This window comes from Antechinus flavipes, chromosome 4 (genome assembly GCF_016432865.1).
Source record: "Antechinus flavipes isolate AdamAnt ecotype Samford, QLD, Australia chromosome 4, AdamAnt_v2, whole genome shotgun sequence".
NCBI classification, from domain to species: Eukaryota; Metazoa; Chordata; class Mammalia; order Dasyuromorphia; family Dasyuridae; genus Antechinus; species Antechinus flavipes.
The window spans coordinates 135,694,172-135,714,861 of NC_067401.1; the positions used below are offsets into that span (position 1 = coordinate 135,694,172).

The 20,690-nt window shown below is 37.2% G+C and overlaps 1 protein-coding gene across 2 annotated transcripts in view; it reads right to left on the minus strand.

Annotated features, from left to right (window-relative positions):
- SOCS7 (suppressor of cytokine signaling 7) overlaps window positions 1-20,690 on the minus strand; it is a 48,259-nt gene that overhangs the window by 25,337 nt on the left and 2,232 nt on the right. Inside the window, exons 2-7 of one of the 2 annotated variants that reach the window (XM_051994677.1) lie at window positions 11,858-11,922; window positions 8,944-9,048; window positions 8,374-8,475; window positions 7,376-7,506; window positions 6,519-6,687; window positions 3,880-4,008 (exon numbers count right to left, since the gene is read on the minus strand). In XM_051994677.1, coding sequence (XP_051850637.1) covers window positions 3,880-4,008; window positions 6,519-6,687; window positions 7,376-7,506; window positions 8,374-8,475; window positions 8,944-9,048; window positions 11,858-11,922 — 701 coding nt within the window. The remainder of the gene's footprint in view (window positions 1-3,879; window positions 4,009-6,518; window positions 6,688-7,375; window positions 7,507-8,373; window positions 8,476-8,943; window positions 9,049-11,857; window positions 11,923-20,690) is intronic. The other variant, XM_051994678.1, reaches the window with a different exon arrangement.

The window sequence follows — 20,690 nt, forward strand, 5'->3', positions numbered from 1 at the left end:
AATGACTTAAAATCCTTTCCAGATCTAAATCAATATTCTCCAGGAAAAAAAAATAAATAAAATTATCTGATTTTTTTTTAAATGCCTACTTGAATTTTAATGAGTGCATCTATTAGCTTATTTTGTTGCTTTATGCCCTTGGATTTCTAAACAGCAATTTAAACCGAGATCACTCCAGTGTTGGTCTAACCATTTAGTTGGATTAAAAAGATAGTTCTGCCCAAAATAAAACCACCTGTCTGGCCTATTGCTGCCATAGGATAGTGTCAAGGTGAAGGGATTAAAAACATACAAAAATCCAACATAGGATGTATCAGTAGGTGACAAGGTGTGATCAGCATTTGCTCTTCCCTAATTCTTTTTCTTCTACACAAGACTCATCACCATTCTCTTCTCCCTCCCAGGAGAGCAAAATTAGAGAAAAGAAGATTAGGCAATTGAACATGGATATTCTAGCAATGTTTAACCATTCTTTATAGAGACTTTTGTCCTGACTTACATACTTTCATACATTCCTCATAATCAAGCTATTATTTGGCACAATTAATTATAAATGGCCTTACTTCAGAGCTCCAACCATTTGGTACATAATTGTTAAAACATAAGCTCATACTCTATAAAATCAGCCAAATTTTCAGTTCATTGGTTCTCTCTCATTTACCAATAAAATCATTTATCCCCATTGTCAATGAAAAAGGGACCCCGAAACTCTCTAAAACTCCTTGAAGGATTCTCCTTGGACCCTGCATCTGTGGGACCCCGCCCAAAGGAAACAAGATAAACAGTTTCATTCTTTTATCTATGGGGGCACTGATTCAGTCCTAAGCTGGAGAATTCCAACCCTATTCAATTCTAAGATTTTCTCAATTCCAGCTCAAGCTGAAATCCAGCTTGTTGATAAAAAGAGCCAACTTGGAACTTCACCCACTAGCCCAGCCCCGATGGAACAGGCCCCGCTTGTAGCCAAAGCTCCTATTATAAAAGAGCCAAAATTAAACCCTCTCTTTGCAGAGGAACTAACATGCCATGCCAGGCTATGCCATGCCTGCTATGCCAAGGAAACCTCTGCCCCCTGGAATAATATTCTCTTCCAGTGCTACCCTCTCTTTATCCTCATCTATTTCCCTAATAAAACTTAACTTTTTCTGACAGGACTCCTCCACTACTTTACTCCCTGCCTCTAAGGAAGTCAGCCTTCCGTCAATAAAAAGTTATTTAAAAAAATAATAATAATAAAGGAAGTCAGCCTTTCTGTTCGTGCATAGCAAAGGCTGACTTCCTAATGCCAATAATAAACCTCTGAAAAAGTCTAGCTTTTTCAGGTTTGTAAATTCCTTTACAGATAATCTCTTCACCGCTAGAAGGGATTCCCACAACTCCCTATCAATGTGCCAAATTCCCAAGGGGGTATAGGGGAGCCTAACCTCTCCATTTGGTTCCCTGAACCCCAAAACTGCCACTAACTTCATCATTTAACTCCCTGACCACCAGAAACCCTAATCTCATTTTGGGTTCTCTGAACCTAATCTCAACATTGGGTTCCCTGACAACCCTAAATCTAGACCTCATCATATTTTGATATAAACATTATCACCTATTGTATAACTAAAATAAATGTGTCATATTTTATGTAACAACAAGTGTCCTTCTGCTTGCCATCTAGGGGAGGGGGTGGAGGGAGGGAGGGGAAAAATCGGAACAGAAGCGAATGCAAGGGATAATGTTGTAAAAAAATTACCCTGGCATGGATTCTGTCAATATAAAGTTATTGTTAAATAAAATAAAATAAAATTTAAAAAAGGGAAAAAAAAACAATAATTGTCCTTCAACAAAAACTGGCAAGACACGCATTTTAAGTAGCATTTCCAGTAATGGAAATGGAAACTAAACTCACATACTGCTCACATTACAAAGACAAACAAAAGTTGATCAGCAAGCAATAGCTAAGAAAAAAAGTAGACTTTTTACCCTTTTTACCCCAGTGAAATTTAACTCTGAAGGAGGTGGTTTCTATAAGAAATCTTCATAGCCTTTCCCAATCTGTTGCTAATAGTAATTTCAAGATCTCCCATATGTAGCAATTGCTCAATTGTTTTTAGAAAACCATCCTTTCTTGTGTCTACCTAGTTCACACAATGATCTTTGGGTTCTTCTCTCAAAAATCTCCTTTTTTAGTCTAGATTCCACTTCCTTATTTGACTATCATCAACAATTTCTCCTGAGCTCAAAATTTTAGTATCATTTTGAGAATCCTAATTAAAATCCTTTCAAAGTAGATCTCATCTTTTTGGTTTTTTTTTTTTTTTTAGAGAGTTTTAATATTTTTATTAATGGGAGAGTAAGATTGACTGGACAGGACTCTCATCTCAGATTATCCAGTCAGACAGGATCTCATCTTTTTGTAATGCTAATAAGAAGCAGCAGCAATAGGGAAGTCAGAGTCCTAACTACAAGTTTCTAGCTCTTATCAAATATGTAAAGACCAACTGTGCTAACACCACCACAGGAAGTGAGAATGTAAATTTTCAGGATTTCAAACGTTCCAATAAACTGGCTCAATCCTACCGCTAACATTCTACCTAAGGTTTTTCTTTGGCATTCTCTCCATGCCAACCCTATTCATATGCTACAAATGGTCCTAAAAGAATCATAAAACCTTCATTTAAAAACTGAATTAAATTCTGTAGATTTAAGCTGTATCCTCCCCCCTCAAATTACTTCTTTTCCTTCTTAGGAAATCTCCCAATTTAGGGTACAGGAAAAGTAGATGACAAGGGATCTTGTCAGATGGGGATTTGCTGAGATCCCTCAAATGAAGAGTAATTTTTATACAATCACATCTCGTAGGGTGGCAAGTTACAAATAATATCTATTGGGCTTATAAAGGGACTGGGCAGAAATTATAGTGTTTTACTTTGTTTTAATTTTGTAGCAGGCTCTAATCAAAAGCAGATTTCCTAACATTAACAATTGCTTTGCTAACCAAGTTGCTTGCTTTTCTACTTTGGCACAGATTAATTCTACAGAGCTGGTTGTATATTTCTAAATTCTCATAAAAAGTACCCAGCGATATTAAGGCAGGGAACAAAAGACCACCATCAAGTGTCAATTGCTCACCAAATGCCTAGACAACAGAATTGGGATCAGTTTTCTCATTAATATGATCAGATGACCAAAGATATTCATCCTCAGTTTAAGACATTAACAAAAAAGGGCAAGAATGGTTGCTGTAACAATCTCAATCAAAAACAATAAATCTGAAAAAACTGAAAACTGAGGGAATGCCCATCAATTGGGAAAGGGCTGAACAAGTTGCAGTATACAACTGTGATGGAATATTTTTCCATATAAAGAAATGACAAGCAGGAAGGTTTCAGAAAAACCTCAATAGATTATCTAAACTGATGCAAAATGAAGTGAGGAGAACTAGAAGAATGAACTAGGAGAATGCCATACACAGTAACAGCAATATTGTAACAATGATCAACTATAAAAGACTTAGTTATTCTAATTAATATAATCATCCACAATTCCAAAGGACCCATTATTATCCACCCTCCAGAAAGAAAACTAATGAAATTTGAGTGTAGATTGAAGCATACTTTCTTTAACTTCCTTTATTTATCTTACTTTTTATTTATTTTTGGATACAACATGGCTAATTTGAAAACATATTTTGCATAACTTCACATGTATAACTTATCATATTGCTTGCCTTTTTAATAGGTAGGAGACAAATGAGGGAGAGAGAGAGAATTTGGAACTCAAAAAAAAATTTAAATCAATGTTAAAAATAAGTAAAAATTTAAAAAACAAAAACAGCCACTTAAAATAGGGCATTATCACATCCAAATCAGTTAGAAGACAGTAAAATCTTACCTGGAACCCGTGACCTTAAAAAATAGAGAAACTTCCCATTCTTGGAATGCATAATGGCCCTTTTGATAAATTCCACCACTGACTGGCAACGGTCCTCAAACTTGGGGTGACACCAGAGGCTGAAAGTTCCTATCATCAGAAAGTGAAAACAACTCACATAAAAAGAAAATAGAGATATTTTCTACATCATAATAATGTCTTGAATCTTTCTGGGTGTGTGGCAACATCTAACAAGCAAAAACTTGTGGAATGCCAAACCTCCCTGTTCTTACTCATAACATTAGGAAAATGGCACTGCTTCTAATGGCAATTCTGAAGTAATAATCTGTACTAAATAAGATGATAAGTCAAGTCAGATATAAAAAGGCTATGGATATTGTCATACTGAAGATACTAAAAGATTACCAACATTTACCCATATTACCCACAATTTCTGAAAGCTAATGACCAGGCATGGAATCACCTCTGGAAAGGTCCCTAATTTCTTATCCATTCAAAACTCATTTTTAGGCTTTACCTTCTACTGCAGGACAATAGAGAACCCACCCATCAAATAAATAATTAAAATAATGGTAAAGACAGAAATAGTAATGCAAAAAAAAAAGTTTAATCTTTGAGGATCTCACTTGTCTTGCTAGGTTAAGCAAGAAATAGGTAAGAGAGAAAGCTGTGAACTTGTAATCCTACAGATTTCCCAATCCTAGACATATTACAAAGATCTCCTTTTAAGACTTTAGGATACTAATGAAAAGAAGGAATGTGAACATTCTGGATGTTTGTTTTTTAAAAGTAGGAATCAATAGTATACAAAAAATTTTGCCCTAAAAAGTGATACTAATCACGATGAGATGGCTCACTATTAAAGAGAAAAACAAATGTTCTACTGCAAACTTGATATCTAAAAGCTACATAAAAATTTCTATTAAAAACTCTATTGATTCCAGAAAGAAAAGTATCTGAGGGGAAGAGAAGAAAAGCAATTGGAGAAGTGTTTAAAATGGTTGTGACTGGTATATTCCCTACCTGGAATGTGAAGGTCAAACATTTATCTCTTTACTTTTCCTGTGGCCCAGTCATTTGTCATTTTCATTCGTTTATCAAAGTGCTTGGCTCTGCAATTTTTTTTGAAGAACAGCTAGAAAAAAGCAGCAGCTGACCTCAGTTACACCAATTAATTCCCAAGCTTTTGGAATCAAGTTCCTTCCTCCTCCCCCTTCTGCCTTTAGGGGGAAGAGAAGACTACTAGAGAACAATAAGAATGTAGTTCATGCTGACCTAAAAGACTAACCCCTATCACAAAAGTGCTCAGGAACAGTATAAAGAAAGATCTTGCCTGGCATGACAGGCTCCGTTAGGCCAAACATAAGAGAGGGGAAAAGCTCAGGTCATTACCTTAAGTGATCAAGTGACATTCTCAAAGAATCTGTATACTCCCATTTCCTTGGAAAGTATGCAGATATTATGATGGAGGGCTTATTACAAGACTAAATCTCAATTACCACTACAAGCCTTTAGGCACAGACCAAATAAAAATATGAAAATCCAACTTTCTCAAAAGAGTAAAACGAAAACTTTAATCAGAGATACAGAAGTAAGTATCACCTGATCACAAGAGAGTTTGGCAGCTTAAGTTCCTCCTGAGGAGGACTTCTGTTTAAACTGCTTCAAAGATGACCTTCAAAAAGAGGGACATTTTGATCACCCTACTAATAGACAAGAGCTGGTAAGAATACTATACAAATAAGTCTCAGAACAGAACAACCAGGAGATCAGAGCAAAAAACCCCCACTTGTACATCTATGTTATTCATATGATATACAGAAATATTAATAGCAAAGTCTTTTTAGAGTTGAGTTTAAATATAATCAAAACACTGGAGAATTAATCTAAGGACCCCATCTTCATTCTACTAAGAACCCTACCAAATTTCAGTTATTCTCTCCTACTCATGAAACAAGTTAGTAAGAAACCTTAGATATATCTCCCCTCCCCCAAGCATTTATTCTAAAGACTGACATTTGCTCCCATCATGTCAGTCTCTTTTGTCATCTTTCTTCCTATATGCAGAATCATCCTTTTTTTCCTCCCCTGTATAAATAAGACAGCAAGATGGCCATCTGGAAATAAGGGTACCCACTCAAACTCTCAGTCATGAGCTATTTCAGGCAGTAAACTTTGAAAGGAAGTATTGAAAGTATATAGATCTTAACACAAAACAGCATAGAATGGCAAAGAATTTGAATAGACTACAAATTCTCAAGGACAGGGATCATGTTTTGTACTTCTCTACACTACACTACAGAACATGTAGTGTTCTGCCTAAAATTTCTAGTGCAAGAGTCTTATCTGCAACAGGCATTAAAATGATCAAAAATCATTGGATAGCTAGATAGTGCAGTGGCTAGCGCACCAGCCCTGAAGTCCGGAGGATCTGAATTCAAACCTGACCTCAGACACTTAACACGTCCTGGCTGTGGGATCCTAGGCAAGTCACTTAACCCCAATTACCTCAGCAAAAAAAAAAAAAAAAAAAAAAAATCATTGACCATCGAGCCCTCAACATCACCTCTTTCCATCCTTTCCAGTTCTAAAACAGTGGATTCCAAGGTTCTTCACAGGAAAATATCATCTATTCTTACCTCTATAGTGCTCCATTCTGGTATGATGTGTGATACCCTGGGATCGGAAGCTGAGGCTCAAGATATATCGAGGATCAGAGCTGTCCCGTACTAGAAAGGAACCATCTGGTTTCCCCTTCAGTTTCATTTCAGCATCTTCCCAATTCATAGGCCCCCAATACCAACCACACTACCAAGACAAAAGCAGGTTTTTGATCAACAGAACTGAGAAATAGTAAAACTATTTAAACAGTCCACCCCCAAAAAAATTCCTCAAAACATTTTAGTGGCTAAATATGTTGGCCATAAGCAATAGATAATATATGCCCTTTCTTTTTGGACCTTTACAATTCCAGGAGAGTAATTCTTTCCATGACCTGGGCACTTTAAAGAATACTGGTGGACATTGATGTTTGACTAAGTGATCCAGCTACTTATATAACTTCTCTCCCACCCAAAAACAAGACTTTCTCCACCATGCAAAAGTCTTTATGAATTAACAATTTAAATTCCCTTCTCCTTGAACTTTACAAGAGTAGGTTACACTTAAATTATAGAGAAATGGGGCAAAGAAAACAATCCTTCTCCTAAAGCAGGGATCCTTAATATGGAGTTTGAACTTGTCTTTTAAATATTTTGATAACTGCACTTCTACATAAATTATTTTCTTTTGAATCATGTATTTTAAAACTTTTTTTTTTAACATGAGGTTTCTAGGCTTCACTAGATTATGAAGGGGGCCTTTAACACAAAAAATGTTAAGAACCCCTGACCTAAAGGAAAGATGAAAAGGCCAAGGAAGAATAGGCACCCCACTGATGGGGTATGGAATTGGAGTATGGAAAGGAAGGTACCTCTGGTCCCCAGCACGATCCTACCTTCTCCAATTCCCGAAGGCTAGCTGCAAAGCTGCTAGAGTCAGGTCGGTAGAGAGGACATTGAAGGTGCTGGGTGGGTTGGTTATGTAGGGATTCAGTAGCTCGGATGGGTACAATCCGGGGAAATGCATCTGCAGGGCAACAGAGGTCATCTGTTCACACCCCCAAAACAGATATTAATTTCTGGGAGTAGGGCAAAGCATTAGAGGCTAAGCTGGAAAAGGGAAAAGCCAAAGCAGGAGAGAGCTGGATGGACCAAAAGAAAGCTGTGGGGGCTTATATGAGCTGTGAAGGCTAGTGAAGATGGGTTGGGGTCTTTTACCCCACCAGAAGAACAAGGGAGCAACTCACTAACCTGACTAAGGTGACTACTTCAGGGACTTCACCAGCCTAGAGCAGATTCCAACTTCTCCCACATCGAGGTAAAGTTCCAGGTAAAACAGCCTTGGAAATAGTCACTCGCCTACTTGCCCAGGGAGAGTAACAATTTACGCCAGGCAAGTAGAAAAGAATGTTCAAATTCATTCATTTTATTTCCTAGTAGGCTGGCAAAAGTGGGTATTGATTGCTAAAAGTTTGGTACTACTTATTTACAAGGCTGCAGTAAAAACCAAAAGCTTAGAAAAAACACAGTACTGTTCATAATCAGTTATTCATAAAGCCCTTTCATTATTTTAAGAGAAGATTTGGGCAACTAAAGGCCTACAAACTGGTCATCAATAAGGGGACCCCAATTCCTAATAAAATTTGATTCACTCACAAAAGGAAAATATTAAAGAAAGGATAGCTCAGATTCACTCTTAGTAGTCTAGTCTAGCCAGGGAGGCAAGATTCAAGTTTTCTACTAGTTTTAGATTTTTCAAATAGAATCCCTCCCTTCTTCCCCTCAATCCCAGAGCCAACCCATATTTTCACCCCAAATTCCCCCCCTCCCTACCCAGGGTTAATCATACCACATGCCCTACTTTCTCAAATCTTGCCACTAAAGCTAAGCTGACCTGGGGCATGGGGTGGAGGAGGTGGAGGCAAGGGAAAGGACTGCAGGGAAGACCCCATCGGAGCCACTAGGACAGATGCAGGCAGCGTCCCACTGATATCATCTAGAAGAGAGAACAAAAGCAAGCAGTTCAGAAATAAAAGAACAGAGTAAGCAGTGAGGGTAGCAAGCAACAGGACACCTACTCTATAGCAATATGGGCTAATCCTTCATCCTGCCTTCGAAGGCAGATCCTCGAATTTGAATGCAGAATGGGAGAGGTTTGGGTAGAATGTATTTAGGAAGATATTAATTCTATTTCTAAGGTAACTCAATGGCAAGAGATCCAAGATAGGGTAAAAATGAAAAACTCAAGCCAACACATTAGCAATGGTACCACAATATGCAAGAACTTCAGCTTCAGGAAGACAAAAGAAGGGAGAAAGGATAGAGAAGAAACCAAATAAATTAATTTGGGAATCTAGCAAAGGCTCATTTGCTTTCTATTCGAGTAGAACTTGTCTTTTGAGCACTCCTTCCACCCAGCCTCCCAAAGAGCAGAAAAGAGTGAAGAGTTAGAGAAGCACTGTACCTAGGAGGCTGAGGCTTCTTCGTGGAGGAGGAGGGGGAGTTGGAGGATGTGGAGAGGTCAGACCTCGCTGAGAAATGTCCACGTCCACAAGTGACACCGTTTCACCTAAGAGATTGATTCACGGAGCAAGTATATTACAGAAAGCAGAACTGAAGATCAAAAGCAAGCAAAAGTCAAGGATGGTTGGATAGGCCATAACTTTTGAAAAATCCAAAGCCTATTGTGTAGAACTTAAGTCTTCACTACACAAAATTAACTTTATTTATTAATAAAATAAAAGTTAAATTTGGTTATCTATTTAGAATATTAGGCACAGAATAAGAGGCATTTGAGGAACTGATCTACATGTAGAAAACAGTCTAGATTCTATCAATAACTTGTAACTTTGGGGGAAGGAGATACACACACACACACACACACACACACACACACACACACCCCTTATTTATCACAATTAATATTCTCAGATTCCTGAGCCAAATAAGTATCAATCTGCAAAATTCTTCCCTAGGAAATAAGACACTTGCAATAAGTTTATAGGAAAAAGGGTCAAGAAAATATTTATAAGAAAAATACTGGCAAGGATAACAAAGGTAAAGATCTCAACCAACCCAATTATTTCCTTTTACATGGCTCTGATTTTTACAGAGCACTTTGCCATCATTTTTTTTTAATCTCAGATTAATCCAAAAATCTAAAACCACATCTACAACCTTAAAAGTCACTCCAGTCAAAGGTCATAGCAGCGACAAGAACACTTCAGTGGGATCTTGATGAAAGGATGCTGGTTTCATTCAGAAAAGAAAACTCAATCCCTTAGTTAGAAAGAGTAGTCAATATTTCTATCAGGATCAAAAGAATTAAATATAAGAAATCTTCCCTACTTCTCTCCACTTTCTAGGAACCAGAAAGGCCTATGAGACCAAGCAGGAAAAAAAAATTCTAAAAAACAATCAGAGCAGCATCTACAAGTGGCTCCATATAATACTATACACAATCAAGTCAGTCACCAAGAATCCAACTACTAACAACTATTTTACTGATATGAAAACAAAGATGTCCAGAATTTTAAATATAAGTCATTTTTTACAAGGTTGCATATAAAATAAATAAAGTTTTAGGAATCTACACAGAACTCATGACTCACTCTACATATCTGAGTATTCCCAACCTCAAGAAGGCCACAATTAATGGAAAGAAACATTTATTATTTAATTTGCAGCCTGAAGCAATGTGACATTATTTCTCATTTCACATAAGTAGGTAAACAACCTACTATCCAGTTCTGATATTTTCTTGATATCACTATTCTAAGAAAAGGTATAAAATATAGTTCAGAAAGAGAAATTTCAAAAAAGGTTTTGACTATAGTCAGTCCTTCTCACTAAAACTCAATACAAAGTGCAAACCCACAAACATTTATTTTGATAAAGACATTCATTACTACAGGTTATTTGAATAGAAGCCTATCACTTTAACCTCTATTAGCTAATAGCATCATCTTAACTTGAGAAACACTTTGGAGGGTCTCTTCACTCAAACCAGGAAGGTGTTTAGAGATCCCTTCCTGGGTTTCTAAGAGTGGTCTCTGCTAAAGCTGGAACAGCAGTGACTTACACTACACACAAGAAGAAACTCTCTAACGTATGAAAGGCAGCTAGACACAAAACATAAGATATAAAGACTATGTAATCCCCTTCACCAGAAGTCTTTAAAAACAGATTACATAATCCTGAATTCAGCCTACTATTGGCTAATCTATGGCTATTCCAAGACAGTAGTATCACATGCAAAACAAACTCTGGGCCACATGTTGACTTAGAAAATCAGAAATTAATATTGTCTATGTTGTATTTTTATTTCATCAAACTTTCCCATTATATCTATATCTAGTTTAAGTAGTAGTTCTTGGAGTTTTGCACATCTTGATTGCTCTTACCTATGCTCTTGGACTACAGGACCCTCCAATAGCTGTTTTCTGCACTGTGATCATTTAAGTTGGCAATTCGTACTTTTTAATCCTTATAATAATGAATTTATGCTTAACATGGGGTGGAGGAAACTCCCTAATTATAGGCAAGTGCTCTTAACCTTAAGCTACAAGCATTCATTCTTTGGACTTAATCAGTTCTAAAATTCTAAAAGAGACTCAACACCTTAAAAACAGCCCTTTCCATGATCCAGAAGGTTTTTATGTGACAGATCTCAGATCCACTCTTCCTTTTAGGTTGTCAGCAATCAATCAACAAATGTTCACTCATCACCTACCAGACACTAAGCTAGGCTCTGGGTATATAAAGATAAAATTGCTAACGTCCCTGTCCTCATGGAATTTACATTCTTTCAGGGAAAACAACATATATGCATACAAGAAGAAAATATATACAAAGACACCATAAGATAATGGGGTAGGGGATGGTATTAGACATGCAAATCAGGAAAAGCCTCATGAAGAAAGTAGCATTTGAGCAGAGCTTTGAATGGAAGTAGAGAATCCAAAAGGTGACTGAGGAAGGAGTAATTCCAGGTCTGGTGGTCAATCTCCACAAAGGTATGGTGCTGGGAGAAGGAATGTTTTATGTAAAGAATAGCAACAAGGCTAATTTAACTAGGCTACAAAACATTTGATGTGGAGTTACTGTATAATAAACTTGGAAAGGTAAGCTGGAGCCAGATTTAGAGGATCTAACACAGGAATGTGTTTTTTGTTCTAGAGTCCATAAAGAGTTAGTAGAGATTTTTGAAGAAGTGAGAAACTTAAGAGGAGAACCAAATAGGAGATTATTGCAACCATTTAGTGAGGAGTGATGGGGGCCCGAGCTAGGGTGGTGGCAGTAGGAGAAAAGGGAGGACACTTAAAAGATATTGATAGTGAAAGAAGAAGTGACCAGAATGACAAATATACCTGGCTTACCTGTGAAGAAGGGGCTGAAGGAGACCGGAGAAAAGGCACTTTGAGTTCTTGTCAACCTGGGTTTCCTGGGAGGGGAAAAAAAGAATGAGAGGAGAGAAAGAAAACCTGTGCATTGAACTCACTGGAAAACTCAATTTCAGATACATCGAAAAACAAAAGAAATCCCTAGTCACTGTTGGTAAGAATCTTGTAATAAAGCCTGAAATTTAAAAGGTGGGGAAATGAAATAATTAAGCAGCCTTTTGAATAGATTTGGCTTCAGAATTCAATAGGCTACAAAGTAATAAGAAATCCCTCTGGATCTCTATCCATACCTCAGCACATTAAAAGAGTAAAATACCTTGAGTGGTAATTAGCAAATCCATTTCAGGAGGAAGAAATCAAATGCAGAGTCAATTTTCATAAGAGAGCCAAGAAAGAGGCTCCAAACCTGAATAGAAGCCAGATTATAGCATTGGTTTTGCCACTGGGGACTGCTGTTAGAATCGGAAGGCTTAAAAGACACCCATGGAATGAGTTTAGACTTGAGTACAATACTACATAAGACACATGTAGTTCTCAACTACTTTTGCACAAATAAACCAGGAGGTCTCAAAACCTTCAAGAAAGGCCCCAGAGAGCAGTCAAATTGAAAATCTTAAGCATCAATTAACAAGTGAGCTCCCACAGTGAGCTGGGCATGGTCCAGAACCCAAAGAGATCCAATTCCTGTCCTCTGAACTGCTTAAGGATGGCATGTGCCAATAGATTCTGCCCTTTCCTTTAACTTCTCCTAATAGGCATTTTCTTGAATCTAGTCAAAACCTCATCACCTGTCCATCACAAACAGCTGCTCACACTGAAAGGATTCTCACCTTGTTCCACTTATAGACTTTTAATTTTTCTTCACTAAACCATTATCTTTTCCCCACCCTTCCTGCTCTTATTCTCTCAAATACTTTCCTTGTATTAAGGCTCTTCATTAATATTATCCTCTACTCCAGGAGGATTAAAGAACCTGGATTCCAATCTGAAAACAAATTCTCTCCTGAGAAACATCACAGAAAAACCAGAAGACCTAGCTTCTCAATAAAAAAACTAGAATATTACAGAAGGCTCTAATAAAGAGAAACCCAAACTTGGAATCAGTTTGCTTTTCACCTCTGCCTCTTAGACTCTGCTTAAATAAAATCTTCTATAATTTTTTCTGATTTTCCCAGTTGCTCCCTACCTCCTAGAAATAACCTATATTCATTTTGTACATGTATACATATTAGTAAATGAATTTGAAGTCTCAAGACAACAAAGCCAAAGAAGTAAGCTTACTTTTCCCCCTAAATGCTCACTCCCAAATCTACACCGGTTTTAACACATACATACACACACAGATTTGTAGGGGAATATCATAGTTTTCAGTTCTAGGGGCCTGAAATGATGAGGGAAATTCAGATGCTGAAAAAGTTGAAAAAATAAGGCTCCTTCAGGGCAGGTGTCCCTCCCCCTTCCTTTTTTGTTTTTGCTATCTCCAGCAACCAACTCAGAGCTTTGCATGTAACAGATCTTGCCTAGTGATTCCTCCACATCATCTCTCCCATCTGTCCTCTTCTCTCTAATCACACCCACTACCACCTCCTAACTTGACTTCTGTAAGAGCTTCCTAATTGGTCTTCCTTACTTAAGTTTAAGTCTCTTCCCTCTCACACATGCTACACACAAGTAATTTTTTTCTATAGCATTTCAAATCATGCTTCTTTCCTTTTTAAAATCCAATGGCTCTCTAGCACTTCTAAGATCAAATACAACTAAATTCAGAATAGCCTTCTTATTCTTCATACACATGTTATCTTCTATTTCTATATTTTTGCAGAGTCCCATGCCAAGAACACACCTCTGCCTAACCTAAGAATTCTAAGTTTCCTTCACAGGTCAGCTCAAATGCCACCTCTTAATTGAGTGTTCATCCATTCCAAACTCGTGTGTGTGTGTGTGTGTGTGTGTGTGTGTGTGTGTGTGTGTGTGAGAGAGAGAGAGAGAGAGAGGAGAGAGAGAGAGAGAGAGAGAGAGAGAGAGCACGCAAGAACGAGAGTGAGAGAAAGCGCACACACGCGCGGCAACGCGTTTGGGTGTGTGTGGGTGTTCCCCTCAGTCCACATAGACTGTAGCCTAAGGGATCATCACATCCTTGCCTCCTTTAACAGAGAGCTGTCCTAGACAATGTAAAACAGATGTCACCATCTCTAAACCTTCAAAGCATAATAATGAAGCCATACTGCAAAGACTTAAGGAGGAAAACTGAGAAGCTGTCCAGTTTCCACAACCTGCCTACTCTTCGATTCTTCCCTATAACTGAGAAGAGACGTTCTTGATTTGATGCACATGCTGTACAAACTACCTCTGGATAACTCAGTTGGCTGTATTAAAAAACAAACAAAAAAACCCCTGATAAGCAGTGCTTATCATGTTGCCTATAGCTGTCTGAAGCTCAGTTCTAACATCCTTAAAGGAAGATTTAGCTTCGGTGAATAGACATCAATCTTTAAGTCTGCTATAAACTTTCCAGAATGATTTTTTAAAAATAACTTAGGGACACAACATTAAATTCGGTAAGCAGAAACCCAAAGCATTGGCCTTTCAAAAGGTTCACACCTCAGTCATTTGGCCAATTGCCTTTTCCCAAAGAAAACTACATTACTCTGCCATCTGCCCATGCTGGAGACTATAGTCTCTCTGGTGCCAAACCCTGAGGAATGGCAGTACCCAAAATGCACACATCTTGCGGAGGCCTTCTCACTTCAGCTATCTTCTCGCCTCCACATTTTAAAAACCAAGAGGAAGAAGAGGAGGAGGGTAATTTCTAGGATCTGGAAATCAGCAAGCATGAAATGGAAAGAGTATGTATGTGAACTTAAGCTTATGCTAAGTCACTCAAAAGCCCCAAACAATTTTTTTCACCTGATAGGCTTCTCTTATGAAGGGAATCCATGACTAGGGAAAGTATAAACAATTGAGAAGCTAAAAATTCACTTCCTAATGAATGTCTCCAGGAAACCCCTCTAATCAAAGATTATCCAGGATAAAAGAGGTACTAAGTTTGGGAACCAATGATAATGAATCAGCAACCTAATTAAGACTTTTTCAACAAATCATTTTTGCCCATATCATTCCCTCCCCCTCCATTACTTCCTGAAATCATTTAACCAATGTGCTAGGATGCATAGCAATGTCATTATGTCCCTGCCAGGAAGAGAAAATGTGTGGGAAGAGTCAAGCATGTATGCAGGCAGCTGTGAGAAAGAATTCAGCTGGGCAGAACATGAATTGGTTGAACAGGTTGGAAGTTAAAGTTCCGAGGATAGTACTCACCAGAGGTAGGCTCACTACACTATAAAATGATTCCAAATTGCTAATTTTGTTGCAGCAAATTTTTAAGTATGACATAGCTTTAAACAAGAGAGGGTGAAAAGCAATGTTACAGCATAGACTGAACCAATGCAAGGTTCTGTCTATGGTTAAATAAAAGTTATCTGTGAAAGTCAAATTTCTTTCATTAACCCTCCATTTATTTCCTCATACATCTCATATATTCTCCTTGAAAAATAAACAAGTCAAAAAACCCAGAAAAAGTTGATCAATGGCAAGAATGAAATACACAAGACCTAGAAGCAATCAAATATAGTAGCATTGTATTTGATAAACACAAGGACTTCTACTACTGAGTTAAAAATTCAATTTTTTAATAAGAATTTAATTTTCAACAAAAACTACTTGCTGGGAAAACTGAAAAACAGTCTGGAAGAAATAGGCTTAGACCAATGTTTCATATAATATATCACAATGTTACACACTGAAACAGAATCCAGATTTTTTTTTTAAATCACATCAGAAACAAATTGGAAGAAGATACCTTTTGAAAACATGACTAGGGGAAGAGACTTTGCTCAAGAAAGGAATAAAGAAGATCTTATTAGATAAAATGGACAAGTCTGTACCAAGTTTTGCACAAACAAAATCAAGGCTTTAATTAAAATGTAAAGGGAAACAGTCAATGGGAAAACATCTTTGCACCACATTTCTCTAGTAAAGGTCCAATGTCCAAGGAATATAAGGAATGGATACAAAGGATACGAAGAGACAGTTTTGAAAAGAAGAGAAGAAAGTCCTATCAACAACTATATGAAAATATTCTTAAAAACATATAGGACAAAGTAATATTAATGCACTGGTCTAAACTGTAAATTAATCTAACCAATGATCTAAACCATTCAGGAAAATGATTTGCAATTACCTAAAGTTACTAAATTGTGCATACCATTTGACCTAGTTTCAGATGGACACTCCAAAGAGATCAAAGGATGAAAGAAAGGATACACATGTGCAAAAATTAACACTTTTTTGTAACAAAAAAACTGGAAATGAAGAGAATATCCATCAACTGAGGAAGGAAGAGATGAATATGGTATGTACACATATTCATATTAGATAAGAAATAATGAAAAGGATAAATTCAAAGAAAACTAGAAGACTTATAAATATTGATGTAAAGTTATAAGACTCAGGAAAACAGTCTATACAACATCATACAAGGAAAACAACTCTGAAAGAAATAAGAACTCTGATCGATGAAATGATAAATCAGAATTTCAAAAGACTAATATCCTCTTCCCAAGATTAGAGGTACAGAAAAAGAATATTTAGCAGAATATATTTTTAGCCTTTAGGGCCAATGTGTAAATCTGTTTTGCTTGACTCTACTAATAATACAAGTGATTTGAGGTTTTTATAGGGAGAGGGAAAAACTAATAGTGATGGAAGGAAGGAAGGGAGGAAAGGAGAAAGGGAGGGAGGGAAGAAGGAAAAGGAAAAGTTATCAATAAAACATTCCTTTAAAAATTATACAAAATGAAGTTCAGAAGGATATAAAGAGAAGTCAATAAGCATTTATTATGTGCTTATGAAGTTTCAAGCACCATAGTAAGTGCAAGGAATACAAATACAAGGAAAAAGAAGGTCCCTGATCTCAAGAACTTTACATTCTGATATGAGGGGAAGATAATTTATAAAAGCAAAGTGAAAGGAGTTGAGTGTGGGAAGGTATCCTCTACAGACTCTCTGAAGAAAGAAATTTGGAGAATCAGGAGCAACACATGAGGCAGTGTTGGCTTCAGGGGATTATATTTAATATACACTTCTTAAAAAGTTGTACATGGAAGAGATTCTTATTTTCATACGTAATCCTCTTTTTTCTGCTCATATACATAAAATGATTTGTGTTTATTTACACTTGTCAAGTTTAAAACAATAAAAAAATTTAATAAAAAATAATCACCAAACTAGGTTGTCACATATCAACCTCCAAGCTTTACAGCTTAGAAGTTCTTGATTCCTTATGAAGTAATGAGTGCAAACGGCGTCAGCACATATCATTTCTAAAAAGAAACACAAAAAAGCACAAAAATCCTGGAGTTCATTTTCAGTTCCAACACAAAAGCCTCTGTGCAGCAAGATCAGATTCAAAAATTACTGCTATGAACCAACTCCAGGCAAAATCAAATAGGAAGGGTCAAAGTTTTAGAGTTTTAGAATAAGGGTGTATAATTTATGGATGTGAAAAACTTAAGACTTATAGATATACATGGACAGAACTTTCTTAAGTCATATATGATATGACATGATAGATGATATAACCATAACAGAACCAGCTTTAGGATCAACATGACAGAACCAAAATGACAATTTTTGCAGGTGAAGAATCAAACCACTTTGAATATCAGGATGGAATTCGGAAAGAGAATCTTTGATCAACAACCACTGCAAGGAAATTTGAGTTTCAACAATTTTCAGATCTCTTCGTGACATCAAAAGCCCAAATTGGTACCAAGACAGATTAGCATCTTTTCCTCAACCCACATTTAAAAAAAAAAAAAAAAGATCATAATTATGCTGGCTCTCTATTCACCTTCCACCTCAATGCCATGATTTTGGAGATTGTCAAAAATGGTATCAACTAGTTCCTAAAGAAATTAAATCTAGAACTATGCCCATGAGCACAACACCAAATTCCAAATGTGTATGTACTGGAAGGTAATTTAGGAAATAAGAAAAGATAGGACCAGGTTAACAGGATATTTAAGAAATACCTTCTTCCAAACCAAAGGGCAACCATTTAACCACCTTTAAAATGGATTAGGATATTTCTCTGGCTTTTCTGAAACAATGTTCTATCCAGATTTAGATCATATATAGTAGCTTTTCTGTTCCCATTCCAATATAACAATATAAATCCTAGCCTAGCATTTCGCTCCTCACCTGAACTGGACTCACTAAGCAGACCCTGATCCTAAACACAAAGGTCTCAGGAAGCAAAGAGGCAAAACCATGCAGCAGTTTTGAAGGCATTTTTAAAAGAGCTAAAGCTGTTGCTTAGTGCCAGGATATTAAAAGAAGTGCTAAGCCAGGTGAAATGGCTTGTGGTAGCTGCAAGAGTCAATTACTATAAGAGAAGTGAGAGGGGATGGGGTGGAGAGAAAGGAAATGAAGAGACACTGGCAAACATATCCAGGGGTCAGTAAAAAGCCCAACTATGCCCCAATGAAAACACAGGCCCATAATTAAATCCAGCCATCAAATAGCAAATTGAAAGACCCACCCTTAGGTCCCACTGATTCAAAGAACCATATAACCTTACTTACTTCCCTTCCCCTAGCAAGGCCCTTATTGAGAGTTGGGCTAATAAGATCTATAGAAATCATAGCTACCAGGAACAGACTTTTAACAAGTCTCTCACAGCTGTGAGACTGCCAGCAAGACTGGCACATCATAAGCTATGGGAAATATGACAAGCAGCACCACAGCCAAGCACTTAAAAAGGACTTAACTTCTACTGCAATCAGATCCTTAGTTTTTCTTCCAAACAGCACAAGATGTTGGGGCTGAGATTAGTCTCTCATTTTAGAGAGAGGAAATGTGGCAAACAAAGGAGGTAGGAGCTTGCCCAAGGTTACCAAACTAATGTTGGAATTCAATTCAGGCCTCTTAAAAATCCAATCAATTCAGCATTTCCACCAAATAAATGGCCACTGCATAACACTGGACATGTTCACATTTGATACCTTTGTCAGAAAGTCCCTGGACCAAAAACCTTAATTCTCTGGTATCCTGAACTAAGCCTCTTTGCTGAGCAATTTGCTTTGTAGCAGAAATCTTCATTATGCTCACTGTGAGAGTTGGAGCCTGAACACCCAAAGGTCATTAAAATCTGCTACCAAAGGCAAAAGCCATGTAACTATATATGCATTTTCTACTCTCAAATCTGTTGGATATAGCAGCTAATTTCACGCCACACCTCATATTTGGAGATTCTAAAATCACAGACCCAAGCCCTGATCAATAAAGAACAAAGGCAATTCACAAACCACAAAAACATGAGCAAACTATCTTATGTCATTACATTTGGCTTGACTCTCCCAATAACCCATACCATTGATGAAAATTTAATTTTCACTAGTAAATAGAGTGCCAAGTGAATAACCCACCACAAAAAGCCGTTTCAGCAGCCACACATAGAGACCTCAGTTCCCATCATTAATCCATTAAAGACACTTAAGGGGCAAACATTCACCCAAGTAAAAGGGGTAAAAAGTACTAACAGCTCTTTTAGAAACAAGTATGGCCTGATCTCCAAAGGGAACAGATAGCAAGACTGTTCAAAAGTAACTGCAAAATCAAATCAACCTTATGCTCCTACCTCCTAGAAAAAATGAACTTCAGTAAAATGAAGTCAATACTAAATGTTTATACAGAAGTCCCTGCTCAGACCATCACCTTCTGAACTCAACCCTGCCTTCTTTACTTTCAGGCACTTCCATATGTTTCTAGCTTATTCTAGTACAATGGAAACTTCCTGAGGAATATGTCACTCATAAACTATATTAAAAAGTATTAAAGAAAAAAAACCCAATTCCCAGCAAGTAAAACCCTAATAGCAGTTCCCACAAGGGAAGTTGCAATGCCACTAGACAGAAACCAGTAATCCAATCTTCTAAATAAACACTACAGTAGTCAACCATATCTTTTAAAGAAAATTCCACCTCCATTAAGAAATTCAATTCCTTTTCTAAATTAGAATTTTCATCAACTGGCCCACAATTAGATGGCCAATATACCAACATGGATTCCTTATGATTAACTTATAAGCTTGTGAACTTAAGCGAGTTTACAAAACTAAAAGTTCTGACCTAGTTTCAAGAGGATTCAAGCTGCCTTGTCTTATGACCCTAACTGTAAACCAAGTAAGTGAATTCTAGATTGCAAAAGAAGCACCTCTGAAGAAATGGGAGAAACATCCCAATCCAATCCCAAAAGACCATACATCCAGAAAAACAACTCATGAAGTCAGAAGGGAAGGACAGGGAGCACTATACAGAAACTATAAAGAAACCAAGAACAGATCACAGCCTGTGTTCAAGAGACCTGAACCCAGGATTTACTGGCTAATTGAGACATCTTAAGTGCAGGAGAGACTTCAGAGTCTATTTCTTTACCAGTTATTGTAATTCACTAACAATCCTAGAAGGGTAATAAGAGACTATTCTATTCAACCTGGTCCCTGGAATCTCAAGATCCTATTAGGGAAAGGAGGGGAGAGGCGAAGGGGAAAAGAAAGGGACTAAGAGGAAGAATGAGGAAAGAAGTAGGGAAGGAAAAAGAAGATAATAGGGGGAAAGAAGAAAGAGGGAAAAGACAGAGAGGAAAGGGACGAGAAAAAAGGGGCGTTTTAAAAAAGAAGGAAAAGGGAGGAGATAGGAGAGAAGGTAGAGAGAGAAGAAAGGAGGAAAGAGAAAAGGGGAGACAGGAA